General features: G+C 41.7%; 1 protein-coding gene across 7 annotated transcripts in view; it reads right to left on the reverse strand.

The window, feature by feature from the left end:
* The window catches only part of SMARCA2 (SWI/SNF related, matrix associated, actin dependent regulator of chromatin, subfamily a, member 2), a 179,781-nt gene that overhangs the window by 135,108 nt on the left and 29,662 nt on the right, over positions 1-15,011 (reverse strand). For all 7 annotated transcript variants that reach the window (XM_061425431.1, XM_061425428.1, XM_061425433.1 and 4 more), the window contains exons 5-7: positions 13,156-13,411; positions 3,040-3,166; positions 949-1,122 (exon numbers count right to left, since the gene is read on the reverse strand). In XM_061425431.1, the coding sequence (XP_061281415.1) occupies positions 949-1,122; positions 3,040-3,166; positions 13,156-13,411 (557 nt within the window). The remainder of the gene's footprint in view (positions 1-948; positions 1,123-3,039; positions 3,167-13,155; positions 13,412-15,011) is intronic.

Raw genomic sequence — 15,011 nt, forward strand, 5'->3', positions numbered from 1 at the left:
CCTGGTGGGTCTCCACAGCTGAGGTGTGGGCTACGGGGTGGTGGAAGAGGTGACCTCTCCAAGTCTGTTTCAGTGCCAGCCTGTAGAAAAGAAGCCTCCCAGGTCCTGAGGGTGTGGCCACATGAAAACGGAAAGACCCGAGATTGAGAGGTACCTTCAAGATGGTGATGATGAAATTTAAAGCAAATCACTCTCGAATAAAGCCCAGGGAAACAGGTACTATACTGAGAGGACAAACAGTTGAATCACGTTATGAAAGTAGTGCTCTCACTTAAATACCTTAGAATTGTCACCCAAAATGAGTTTTATAGGAAGCTAAAATGGCCACACACCATTTGTATGCAGTTGTTAAATAAAGAAGGGGAAACGCATAACCTTATTTACACTAAAGTCCAACACTTTGCAAAACAAAACCAATCAAGGCACTTTGCAACAAAACCAAATTAAGCTCTGAAAAACAAAATTTATAGGATTATGACACGAGAATCAAATCCTACATCAAAATATTTCCAAATCTCTGGAAAGGAATGTTTTAAAATATCTGCCCTTGTGAAACCTCCAACTGGGCCCATGAAAAGCCCAGGATACTATATTTATATTTGTTATAAAAATAACTGCTTGCCCTCTTCTTTCCAAGCTCCCTCTCCCCTAGGATTTTGTCCTAGGAAACCTTCCTGCACCCACCTCCTCAGCAGCCTCCCATGGGGTTATGACTATGACACTTGATTGGAATTCAGAGAGCAGTGCCCTCCGCCCTCATCCTGCACTGACTGTTCTGTGTCCTTGGGGAGGTCACCTCTCTGCTGGGCCTAAGCTTTCTCATCTATGAGACGGTGTGGTCGGGCCTCCTAAGCTGCCAGGATCCTCTCTGTGATGTCCCCACCACCCACAGGGGCCCATCTCTCAGGGGCTCTGACTCGGCCCAGTCACATGGCGGGGCCCGAGTACCTGGTGCTTCTGCCTTCGCTTCCGCTCCTGCTCGATCTTCTGCTGCTTCTCCAGCTTCTCCGTCATGCGGGCTTCCCTCAGGGTCTGGCGCTTGCTCCGCTTGTACGCTTTGGAGTTGAGGGCCGTCTCCAGGGTCGTGTCCCGTCGCATGCAGGCCACCACCTCCTGTCGCAGCTGTCGAGAGGGGAGTGGTTAGAACATCTCCCCTGACGGAGGTCACACCCCTGTCCCCCTGCCCTCCGTTTGGTGGAGCCGAAAAGGGACTCCCTGAGTTTCTCCATCACAGCTGGCCTTCTATAAACAAAGGAACTATATCATGCCAAGGGTATCGGGTATGTTCAGAGATGCTCAAAGTTTCCTTTCCAAAAAATTCAGATAAGAAGCCAAGTATAGCACTGTCTCCAGTAAATAAGTAGAGAATGTCTTGGTTTTTAAACAAATCGATTCATTCTAATTATTTTAATGATATTAATTAGTTAATAAGCTTTAAACATTTTTTTTTACTTCATTTTAAGTGCCATGCTAATATTCTCTTTGTGTTTAAAGATTAACGTTGATGACGCTGGACAAAAAGAATAGAACTACTTCCTGTTCATATGAAGTAGCTGTAGATACCAAACAATGCTAATTCACTGTCTCATATAAAAATGGGAAATACTAGTTTTGGCTTCCTCTCACTCCTAACAATGATCTTTGAAAGGTATTTATTTGTTTTTACTATATCATGGACTTCTTTCAGATTATCATAAATATAACACCTCATTCATATCATATGTTATATGGTGGTAGAGAGTAAGGGCTGGAAACATGCATTGAAATAATTATTTGATTGAATCTGAAATCAGCATCCATTATAGTTAATATCATTGGAAAACTTCATAGATAACAGGTTTTTCAATAAAATGAAGCAAAAATCAGAAACCAATCAGAATCTAGCATGGCAAAGCTAATTTGAATGTAATCTTATTCCTGAAACTATAGTTGATTGATAGTCATTTAATAAAATTGTATTAAATGGCTTATAAAGTTACCCACAAGAAACAAACAAACGGAATGCAGTTTTTTGTTTTTTTAATTAAGCTCTAATCTACTCACATACCTATAGCCAAGTAGCTGCCAGCCACCATGATGCCCTCTTGTGATATTATAACCAACAAGGCAAACGTATTTCCAAGTTCACATGATAACAGCAAGCGGGTTGGCCGTGGAATTTTATTCACATCCTCCAATAGACCAAGTCATGCAATTCAATCCTTCCAAACTACTTTTGCTTGTTAATAATTCATTTTGCATGCCTGAGTCCTTCCCCAAACAAGCCCATCTGACTGGCCAGGAAGCATTCCTTTTCCCCTTTGGCTAAATGAGGCTGTGTGACAATTAGGGGACCTGTAGCTTGGGATCAGCAAGGCAAAACTCGCCAAAGTGAATGTTAGCTCTACTTCATCCCCCTAGTCTCCTACAGATTTAGCAATTGTAAAATAGATCGCTATGCTTGCCTTTATTAATCAGTGACTACTAAGACCATAGCAAGAACAGTAGCTACAAAATCACTGATGAGTCAGTGTTGGGGTCTGACGTGATCAGACGCTGCAAAAGTAGGTGTTGATGAATAATCTGCAGTTACAAAACATAGTTTTATGTATTTGTATAAACAATGAGCTACTAGTTAAGGGCCTTTCATATTTGTTAAAATAATTTGCATAGTCAGAGCTAAGGGTTTTAGATTTCTCTTTACAAAGAAGCTCTGATCTATCACCTTCCTGTTTTCCTTTGAAATCATAAAGACAAACATGAGCTACTCCATCTGTTCTCAAGGTTTCATCTACAGTAACAAAATGCCATAAGTCAGACTTTGGAAACCATAATATGGGAGAGAAAAAAATGTCTCTGATGTACAGAAGAGAAAAATAGAATAATAAGCGGTTCATCTTCATTACTTTTCAGTTCTGTGCTGCTGGTTGAAAAGATACACTAAATTTATATCTTTTTAATAATATTGAACAGACTTAAGGAAACGCACAGATCACACTCTGGAACAATTACATTCATTTCATTTCCTGTACCTCAGATGTGCTGGGGAAAAGTTATTACCTGACGTTGGAAATTGAGTAACCGAAGTGCTTTCAGTTCCACGGTTGCTTTGGTTCGTAAGTCTGGTGGCAAAGAGCCAGGCAGATTTTCCAGCTCCTGTATCCTATGGGCTATGCGAGCCTGAAGTCTAAAGGAGATGATAAAACGGGGGAGGGGGAGGGGAAAATAGATGTTACAGCCTGGTCTTAACTGACAGACAATAGTCTCAGGTTTACATTCATGGCAGAACACCTTGCAGATACTGATGGCAAATTTCTGACACCCAAACAGATTATCTGATGTTAAGCAGAGAAAAGCTCCCTTTGCACTAATGCCCACAGGTGCTATATTACTTAACACTTTTGGCCTTCTTCACAACCTGTCTCTAACAGCCAGGAAGGAAGGCTTGGGGTACACGGAGGAGCAAAGTCAAAGTCCCATGGCTCCCTCTGAAGAGAGAGAGAAAGTGACAGCCAGGAAAAATCTGACTTGCTCCCAGCCAGAGCGCAGAGCTGAGACAACAGAGTTCTCTTTCTAACTTCTAGGTCTGTCCTAAGGCAGTGGGGCCACTGGCCCTTCCTTCCAAGATGCTGATGATGACAGGCATTAATGCTGAGTAAACGAGAACAGTTTTAGGTGCTGAGGCCACAGAAATCAGCCAACCCAAAACTTTCAGAGAGAGAGAAAGAGCCCTGCCAACCACAACCATTTCCTCTGTGAGCAATACTTGCTTGAGAAAAGAAAAGGCAAATCAGATATCAAAAAAAAAAAAAAAAAAATCTGGTTTGGCGCGGCAGTAAATAGCAAACAGCATGTGAAAACTAAGAGTTTCTAGAAAAGGACTGCCAGGCAATCTCAGTCTGGCCATCATTAAAAAAAAAAACAAAAACAAAACAGAACTGTGGGTACTTCCTCATAATAGAGGCAGAACAGAAAATAAAAGACATCCCACTTAATTTACTTGCGATACTGTTACTGTAAGTCACAGAAACTGATTTTAGAGTTCACCTGGGTCCTATGCTTACAAATAATGATCTGCCATTTAAATCAAGTTTTATAATCAGTTCAGTTCAGTTCAGTTGTTCAGTCGTGTCAAACTCTTTGCAACCCCATGAATCACAGCACGCCAAGCCTCCCTGTCCATCACCAACTCCCAGAGTTCACTCAAACTCATGTCCATCGAGTCGGTGATGCCATCCAGCCATCTCATCCTCTGTCGTCGCCTTCTCCTCCTGCCCCCAATTCCTCCCAGCATCAGGGTCTTTTCCAATGAGTCAACTCTTCGCAGGAGGTGGTCAAAGTATTGGAGTTTCAGCTTTAGCATCAGTCCTTCCAATGAATACCCAGGACTGATCTCCTTTAGGATGGACTGGTTGGATCTCCTTGAATCACCTTCCCTCAAATTTGGGGGCAAAACTGACTTGGAATAGATGTTGACAAAGAAAGAACAGTAAATGGTAGTAAGTTAAACTAAACTAACTGCACTAAGGTGCATTTAAAGTGAAAATGAAAGTCGCTCAGTCGTGTCTGACTCTTTGTGACCCCATGGACTATACAGTCCTTGGAATTCTCCAGGCCAGAATACTGGATTGGGTAGCCTTTCTGTTCTCCAGGAGATCTTCCCAACCCAGGTCTCCCACATTGCAGGCAGATTCTTTACCAGCTGAGCCACAAGGGAAACACAAGAATACTGGACTGGGTAGCCTATCCCTTCTCCAGCAGATCTTCCTGACCCAGGAATCAAACCGGAGTCTCCTGCATTGCAGGTGTAGTTAAAGCACAATTTAATTTTCTCTCTCTCTCTCCCACACACACACATATACATCTACAAGGTAAGTCTATAACAGCACTATGTTATTGAGAAAACTGAAGTTCAGAGATACTAAGAAACATGTGGACTTCACAGAGCCAGTAAAGGAGAGAGCCAAGATGAGACTCCTCACTGGCTTTAAACCAGCACCACTGTAACACCACCACAGATAATCAAAGTACACTTTCTAACTGCAAACTCTCGTGGAACTCAGCTATAAAAGTTGATAACTAAACATTCTGTTTAAAATTAGTTTCATGGTTTTATTAACCTTTATGATGCCATATATTGATATGAAAAAGAAAACCTTCTGTGACTTGCACACTGCAAAATATCTTAATAGTTCATATAGCCCAAGTATCAGAATGCATGCATGTGTGTGTGTGTGCTAAGTCGCTTCAGTCATATTCAACTCTTTGCAACCGTATGGACTGTAGCCCACCAGGCTCCTCTGCCCATGGGGATTCTCCAGGCAACAATATTGGAGTGGGCTGTCATGCCCTCCTCCAGGGGATCTTCCCAACCCTGGGAGGGAACCTGCATCTCCTGCATTGGAAGGTAGCTTCTTTACCCCTAGTGCCACCAGGGAAGCCCAAGTATCAAAATTAGGGCTTTTTTTTTAAACAAAAATCAGAGCTGTTTGCTTTGACAGAGAAATAAAATACATTTCTCAAAACTTTAAAAATAATAATAAGGGAAATGTGTCATTTTTTTCCTGACCTCACTTGGTTGCTCATACAGTAAAGATCTGCCTGCAATGCAGCAAACCCAGGTTCGATCCTTGGGTCTAGAAGATCCCGTGGAGAAGGGACTGGCTACTCACTCCAGTATTTCTTCCTGGAGAACTGCATGGACAGAGGAGCCTCGTGGGCTTCAGTCCACAGGGTTACAAAGAGTCTGATATGACTGAACAATGAACACTTTCATGAAAATAATATTATGATAGATTCCTCTTTTATTTGGTATATATGTGTTGTTATGATTTACTGAATGATCTATTATCACCACGTGTTACTACTAGTATCATCATTGTTATCGTGTTATTTCAACAATGCATACCAACATAAACAATAGTACTTATAAATGGTTTTACCATGCAACAGACTAAAAATGTATTAGGCTCAAACAATAACAATAAACATTCATCAATTTCCTCTCGATCAAATTGTTCAAACTCTCCCAACCTTCTTCCACATTCCTTTTACTATTGATACTCATGGGATTCTAATCATGGTTTTTAACTTTTATCTGTATGAAACAAACATATACTTCCTTTATCCAATTCAATTTCTTAAACATGCACATGGCCAAAAATTCCCAAATACAGCAACAGGTGATGCATCTTAACAATTAAGATATTAAGAGAAAAATCTATTACAGTTTTTTCAAACATATAATTTAAAGGGGAAAAAAGGAAACTGAAACAATTCTACCTGTGTAGAGTAAAGGCCATACTAAGAGAAATTTAAATACTGTAGCGGGGTGAGATAAAGGCCAACGATATGGTTATTCTACTTCTTTGGTTCTATATTTACTGCAGTCCTTTTTCATCAGAATAACCCAGAATTCAAACTGTCCCTTGGCATTGTGTCTTACTCTCTTTGACAAAGTGGGTCAGGAGCTGCATTAGAGGAATGGGTGCTTTGTCCTTAATCGTCTAAACGACTGTGGAACTGGGGCTAAATAAATGATCTTAGGACAACTGGCCTGACTGTGTAGAGATTAAATCACACTGGACCAGGAGGTGGACGTTGGAGAGTGGAGAGGAGAAGCAGGGAGGTGAGAAGGTGGGGAGTTGGGTAGGTGGAGCATGGGGTCACCTGGACGTGGGAGTCGGTGGGAAGCTGGGAAGGGAAGCCCCGGAAATGGTGGCTTCTCCAAAGGACCTAGTAATTTGTCAGTGAATCTCAGATTCTCCAGGACAAAAGACTCTTTCTTTTATGGAAGGGAGGCAAGAAGTACAGAGTGTAAACTATAGGAAAAGAGGAAAGGTAGATTCCGATCTTTCCGTAAAATGATATGCATCCAATTCAGCACATGGGGAGAGGGAGTAGTAAAGGGATAGGAGGGGCTTCTTTTACATAGAGAATTTTATCTTTGTGTGGTGGTGGCTGTTAATAGAAATCTTCATTTTAAATAATGCTCCTCTCCAGACAATTTCATCTTCCCATCAATGGGATTCAGCAGGTAGTCCGATAAAGAGATTCAGGATTCTAAACTTCCCGAAACAACAACAGATGTAATACTGCATAACTGCAGGAGACTCATTTAGTGTCCTCACGGGCACAGAAAATTGAAGCAGAATTAGGTCACTCAGGTTTTTCATACAGATTGAACAGTAAATCAAGAGGGGTTACTGTTCTGGCAAGAAAAAGAGTTCCATTAAAGGCGACAGATATTTGTTCAGGTCCAGAGGAGAAGTTTATGATTCCTGTAGGAGAGTTATTTGAACAGAAAATGACACTGGTACATTTTGTTCCTTCCAGGAGCTGAGTGACACTTTTTAAAAGAAAGAGAGAGGGAGACTGACTTTTGGTAACTCTGCTGATGAAGTGGTTCTTGGTAATTTTTGAGAAGGAATTTTCAGGGTTGTAATGGAGGCCAGGGCAGTACAAAAAACACTAGGCTGGCTTCCCGAAGCTGGGGGACTAGTATGCTGTTTTCATACTAAGTTCTGACTTGATACCAAAGAGCGCTCACATCATTCAAAGATACTTTTCTCAAATAAATCCCTTTCAGTGTGAAATATATTTCTTTCTCATGTGACATTTGTAGAATTTACATGCTAACATTATAATTCCTAGAGCACTTCTGATCAACCCTCTAACTCTAGGTGGAAGAACTGAAGTGAAATATATTGACAGGGGCAAAGAAAGCATGCCAAAACACCAAAAAAAAGAAAGGTACTGACACTACAGAGAAAAGCAATAAAGTTCCATCACAAAGAAAAGATGGTCTAAAAGAAAGGATCCAATTTAAATGACAACAAAACGTTTTTAACTGAAGAGCTTATATAGATCTGAGGCAGAGTGTTCACATGCAGAAACTTACATGTGCTATTACTGAAAAAGCAAAGTTAATTTTGTCAAAATTCTGATTTCATGATGAACAGGAAAAGCAGCCAAGTGACTTAAAAGTAAAAAAAAAAAGTTAAGATTCTGACAATTTTCTTTCATTTTTCATAGACAAGGTAAGTGATATTACAACAAAGGAATGAACATCTGGTTAAAGAATTTCTGACAAATGATTTCTGCTCAAACCAAGTTTATAAAATTATAAAAGAGACTTAAAAAAAAAAAAAAAAAAAGACCTTTCTCAAATCCTCAATCAGAAGAGAGAGTTACACCGGACTCTTCCTATCAGTGCTAAAGGGTAGTAAGTAAGCCATTCTCTCAAAGAGGGAGAAAGGGGGGTTTTAGCTGTCTTTTACAAGGGCCTAAGGGACTTAATCTAACCCTTTTTAAGGAATATATTTAACTAATTTCTGCAACTGGATAATTTATCTTCATATAGGCAGAAGTCAGCTCTTGCTCTGTAACTAAAGAAGATAAAAGATACCCCTGCAAAACCCTGCCAGTATAAACCTAAGCTTCTCAAGACAGCCATGGGAGATTTCAGGCCAAAACACCCACCAGCTTTTTGAACGTAGGGTTGCCAGATTGGTCACTTCAAAAGCCAGGCAGCTTAACAGAAGAGGAAACATGTTATCAAGTAATAATAATAACATGACAATTAGCCATTCCACCACCTTCTGCAATGCTTGTAATTCAGAAGATACTGATGGACACATGTTTTTAACTTGACACAGGTATGGAGGACAAAAACCTTTCCACATACTAGAATAGGCTAAACAGTAATTATTAATACCGTGTACTTTGGGAGACCATCCTTTAAGATAATTTCCCAAAAAAGTGTTAAAATGAGCTCGTTACAAGAAAACTCTGCAAATACAGTTCTGGTAAAAATGACAAAGAAAATTTAGGACTCAATAAGTGCGCACACACACACACCCCCCATAATATAGGCTGAAGAAGGAAAAAAATATTAAGAATTAATGCTTTTGAACTGTGGTGTTGGAGAAGACTCTTGAGAGTCCCTTGGACAGCAAGATCAAATTAGTCAATCCTGAAGGAAATCAGTCCTGAATATTCACTGGAAGGACTGATGCTGAAGCTGAAGCTCCAATACTTTGGCCACCTGACGTGAAGAACTGACTCACTGGAAAAGACCCTGATACTGGGAAAAACTGAAGGCAGGAGGAGAAGGGGACAACAGAGGATGAGATGGTTGGATGGCATCACTGACTCAATGGACATGAGTTTCAGCAAGCTCCAGGAGTTGGTGATGGACAGGGAAGCCTGGCATGCTGCAGTCCGTGGGGTTGCAAAGAGTTGGACACGACTGAGCAACTGAACTAAACTGAAGGAAAAAATCCCAGATGCATTTCTAGATACAGTGTCTGTGTTATAAGGGGTTTATGTGATTCAACAAAGGGACTGGTAGCTCTGTACGGTCAAGGTGGGGAAAAAATGTTAGCACTTAGGAAGTCAGAATTTTAAACAATACCCCACTATCCCATTTATTGTCTTTTAAAATGGCTTTTGGCTTTTTTATTCAATAGCAACATAAAGAAAGGACTGAATATGAATATTTTTTCTGCCCCAAATGAGTATACAGTGCTGATATTTGACTTTTATACCACACAGAAATTATTCACCCAACAGAATCTGCCTATCAGTACTGAAATATCAATTGATGATGAGTATCTAGCTCTCTAGGGATACATGAAAAGCTGGAAACAGCAATATAAAAGCTCTTAATTGAGGATTAATAATGGCAGTGAGAATAAAGTTATACTCTTCATCCAAAAAGCTATACACATTTAATGGCAAGTTATTGTGATTTCTTTCAGAGTAACTCTCAAAGCTGATAAATTAGTATTTTAATATAATAATAGATAAGTAGTCATGTATTTTACAATAAAGAGTAAGGTAATGTTTTTAAAGGGATTCTAGATATTATTTTTTTCCTGGGCTCCAAAATCACTGCAGATGGTGACTGCAGCCACAAAATTAAAAGACGCTTGCTCCTTGGAAGAAAAGCTATGACAAATCTAGACAGCATATTAAAAAGCAGAGACATTACTTTGCCAACAAAGGTCCATCTAGTCAAAGTCATGGTTTTGCCAATAGTCATGTATGGATGTGAGAGCTGGACCATAAAGAAGGCTGAACGCCAAAGAATTGATGCTTTTGAACTGTGGTGTTGGAGAAGACTCTTGAGAGTCCCTTGGACTGCAAGGAGATCAAACCAGTCAATCTTGAATATTCATTAGGAGGACTGATGCTGAAGTTGAAGCTCCCAATACTTTGGCCACTTGATTCGAAGAGCCAACTCATTAGAAAAGACCCTGATGCTAGGAAAGACTGAAGGCAGGAGAAGGGGATGGGAGAGCACAAGATCGTTGGATGGCATCACTGACTCAATGAACATGAGTTTGAGCCAGCTCCAGGAGATGCTGAAGGACAGGGAAGCCTGGTGTGCTGCAGTCCATGGGGTCTCAAAGAGTAGGACACAACTGAGTGACTGAACAACAAAAGACATTATTTTGGGCTTCCAGGTGGCACCAGTGGTAAAGAATCTGCCTGCCAATGCTGGAGACATAAGAGACTCTTATTAGATGCCAGGGTCAGGAAGATCCCCTGGGGGCGGGCATGGCAACCCACTCCAGTATTCTTGCCTGGAGAATTCCCATGGACAGAAGACCCTGGCGGACTACAGTCCATAGGGTTGCAAAGAGTCAGACATAACTAAAGCAATATAGCATGAAAGCACAGACATTATTTCCTAACGTTCTCTATAATGTTTAACCCCTAATTGTCTTAAGTTAAATCACACTTGGGAAATAATAATAATAGCTAATATGTATTGAAAGTCTTGGTATAATTTTATCTTCTCCCTATAAAAGATAATATTGCATAATACCTTCTTTTAACATAAGGGGAAACTGAGTCACAGAAAACAGATGTACCTTGAGGAAGGCAACACAGACACTTAGTGGCAGGGCACACTTTTTGGCTAACTCTCGAAACCAGGGCTTCCCTGGTGGCTCAGCTGGTACAGAATCCGCCTGCAGTGCAGAAGACCTGGGTTTGATCCCTGGGTTGGGAAGATCCCCTGGAGAAGGGAATGGCTTGCCTACTCTAGGATTCTGGCCTGGAGAACTCCATGAACTATATAGTCCATGGGGTCGCAAAGAGCCAGACACGACTGAGTGACTTTCACACACACATACACCCGAATCCATGATCTTAGCTTCATTTTATCTTGACTCAGTTCTTCCTGGACTCTTTTTTTTTTTTTTGAAATTAACCATTTAGAATCTACTAACTACTGGATCATGGAAAAAGCAAGAGAATGCCAGAAAAACATCTAGTTCTGCTTTATTGACTATGCCAAAGCCTTTGACTGTGTGGATTACAATAAACTGTGGAAAATTCTTCAAGAGATGGGAATACCAGACCACCTGACCTGCCTCTTGAGAAACCTATATGCAGGTCAGGAAGCAACAGTTAGAACTAGACATGGAACAACAGACTGGTTCCAAATAGGAAAAGGAGTAAGTCAAGGCTGTATATTGTCACCCTGCTTATTTAACTTATATGCAGAGTACATCATGAGAAACGCTGGGCTGGAAGAAGCACAAGCTGGAATCAAGATTGCCAGGAGAAACATCAGTAACCTCAGATATGCAGATGACACCCCGCTTATGGCAGAAAGTGAAGAGGAACTCAAAAGCCTCTTGATGAAAGTGAAAGAGGAGAGTGAAAAAGTTGGCTTAAAGCTCAACATTCAGAAAACGAGGATCATGGCATCTGGTCCCATCACTTCATGGGAAATAGATGGGAAAACAGTGGAAACAGTGTCAGACTTTATTTTGGGGGGCTCCAAAATCACTGCAGATGGTGACTGTAGCCATGAAATTAAAAGACACTTACTCCTTGGAAGGAAAGTTATGACCAACCTAGATAGCATATTCAAAAATAGAGACATTATTTTGCCAACAAAGGTCCGTCTAGTCAAGGCTATGGTTTATCCTGTGGTCATGTATGTATGTGAGAGTTGGACTGTGAAGAAAGCTGAGCACCCAAGAATTGATGCTTTTGAACTGTGTGGTGTTGGAGAAGACTCTTGAGAGTCCCTTGGACTGCAAGGAGATCCAACCAGTCCATTCTGAAGGAGATCAGTCCTGGGTGTTCATTGGAAGGACTGATCTGAAGCTGAAACTCCAATACTTTGGCCACCTCATGCAAAGAGTGGACTTATTGGGAAAAGACTCTGATGCTGGCAAAGATTGAGGGCAGGAGGAGAAGGAGACGACAGAGGATGAGATGGCTGGATGGCATCACTGACTTGATGGACATGAGTTTGAGTGAACTCCGGGAGATGGTGATGGACAGGGAGGCCCGGCGTGCTGTGATTCATGGGGTCGCAAAGAGTCGGACACGAGTGAGCGACTGAACTGAAGTGAACTGAACTACAGTCTGCGGGCCAAACCCTGTCTGTAGCTTGTTCTCATAAATAAAGTTTCAGAGGAACACAGCCAGCCCATTATTGCCTGGCTGCATTCATGCCGTAATGGTAGAGTTGAATAGTTCTGACAGAAGCTCTAAGGCCCTTTAGAGAAAAGGTTTGTCAATCCCTGATTCAGATAAATGTGCCAAATGAAGCTTCTGGAGTAAGAGTTAAAATAAGGACCACATATGAAGACATTTAAATGTGGCCTACCCCAAAAGTGAGACCAAGCCATTGACCAACAAGTGCATGAACTGAATCAAAGAATGCATTATTTCCTTATATACAACTTCTGAAGGATGGCCTTTAGTATCAGGAGATGTCAAGCCAGCAGACACACTCAACATATGAGCCACTCACAGTCAACATTCAAGGACACACTGCCAGACTAGAACAAAATACTGCACAATCTGAGTGTGGGCTGACCACTTTCTTGTATCTTTAAGAACTCTGGGCTGAGCTTTTGATCTTGACGTGTCATCGGAGTAGATAAAAGTTTTCTGACTGCAAGAGTGAAAATCAGGCCCAGAAGCCCCGGAGGGTCCCTGCCCCAGGCTCCAGTGGCAAAGAAACTCTTCTCTGAGACTTTGTTGGAAAATCACTCTCAAGCCTGAGTCTTGGCCTCTGCAGTTTCCCTTAGGCCTTTCCCTGGTCCCACAAAGAATGACCATCACACTAGGAGACACCAGGCCCTCTAGGCTGGGTGGTAGTTGCAAGCACACATCATCTTACCCGCGGGGCAGGCGCATTACCTGTACTCCCGCTCCTGCATAATCTCCACGGGGTCCAGGCCTTGCGGTTTCTGGACAGGGCTGATCCGGCTCTGCTTCTGCTGCAGCTGCAGGATGGGCGAGGGCTGCCCCGGGGCCGGCTGCGGTACGGAGGGTCCGGGCACGGCAGCCGAGGGCGGTGGCGCTGCGGCGGGAGGCGCGGGTGAAGGCCGGCCGCTGGGCGCAGGCACCGGCAGCTTCTGCGGGGGGCTCGGGCCGCTCAGCTCAGGCCCCGGGCCTGCGAAACAAGAGCGACATGCGCAGCTGGGGAGGGAAGGTGCCCTGTGCCCACACCCCGCCTGCCTGTCGACAACCACCGCCCCCCCTCCCCGGGGCGGGGGAGGGTCTGAGGATGGGGACAAAGGAAGGTCTCAAGAGAAGAAAACAGGAGGGAAGGGAGGAAGATGAGGAAAGCCAGAAGAGAAAGGAGGAAAGGAAAAAGAAAAAAAGAATTTGGCATCTATCCCAAAGGGAAATGGCCCTAAAATGACTCTTAGGTAATAAACTGATTAAGGAATAGAGAGCCAGTTTTTAATGGAGGTCTGCAGTGGGTTTTTAAAAATAATTACAGGTGTATTTGGGGTTCTGAAAAAGCAAGGGAGTCATTCAGCGGTCAGATGCAATCTGGGTGTGGTCCCAAAATCACATTCTGCGGACTACACCACAAGCCCCCTCCTGCCCAATCTGGAATGGTCCAGCTGTAGAACCTATGCTCTACATTATACAGGCAGCAGCCCGCCAGTACTCTGATGTGAACTGAAATAAGCATGCATTTTCTGAAATAAGCATGCATTTTTCCCTAATGACCTATAAAGTATATTTCAGGCTTTATCGATACATCTAGGGAACTTAAATTTCTTACTACATGTTAGAAAATATTTCTAAAAACATTCAGTGCAGGGGAAATAAAGAATCTGCTCATTCCACCTAAGAAAACCTAGCAAAGATTAAGATTCAAGAGAGCATTTTTCTCATCTTATCAGAATAAAGGGCTATGTAATCATTAAGTTTATTAAAATGTACTTGATTAGTTAATTTAAAGCAATTTCCCACATTTAACTTTAGGAGTTTAAACTAAAAGTTTTCCATCTCTCCTCCAGGTGAATTTTTACTTATTTCAAAGTTATAAATAAAATTAGTGATGCTACCAGAGGAGTTTAGTAAATTAAAAAAAAAAAAAAATCTCTGCAAGCAGATGTTAAAACCTCCAATAGGCATTCTTCCAAGTATTTTCTGTATCTGTTCAGAGATATATTAAAATTATTAAATGGTAACAAAAATAATCATCTCCATACTTCAGAGTGACTTATTAATGTACCATACAAAGATATACATTATGAAAACTTAGACACATTTCAATTTTCAGCAAACACCAGGGAGAAGTGGGCTTAAATGACAACCCAAGGATAGCAAACATTCTGACAAGAGGAATGGGAAGAATTAGAACAAACTGCTGGGAAACTACAGTGTGTGTGAGTATGTGTGTGCCTGTGAGCATGAGTGTGTGTAGTGATGGTGTTCTTTCGATCCCCTCCTTCTGAAATTAGGTAAAACATTCCCAGAGACTTAGGGCTGGATGAGACTTCCTGAGGTAATCTATAGCCCTGTTCTAGGATTGATGACAAGTTCTGGAGGGAAAAATGCACTTCTTGTCTGTTTTTTTGTTTGTTTGTTTTAGGCACTATAGATGTACTATCATAGTAAAGAGATCCTTCTCAGCTAAGTACATTCTGATTCTTTTTCTGAATGGGAGGGCTTTTACATAATGCAAACCTTTTCACAATATTTCAGATTTAGAGTTCCTTCCATTCATATGGAAGAAACTGGTTTATAAACAT

This window comes from Bos javanicus, chromosome 8 (genome assembly GCF_032452875.1).
Source record: "Bos javanicus breed banteng chromosome 8, ARS-OSU_banteng_1.0, whole genome shotgun sequence".
Taxonomy (NCBI): Eukaryota; Metazoa; Chordata; class Mammalia; order Artiodactyla; family Bovidae; genus Bos; species Bos javanicus.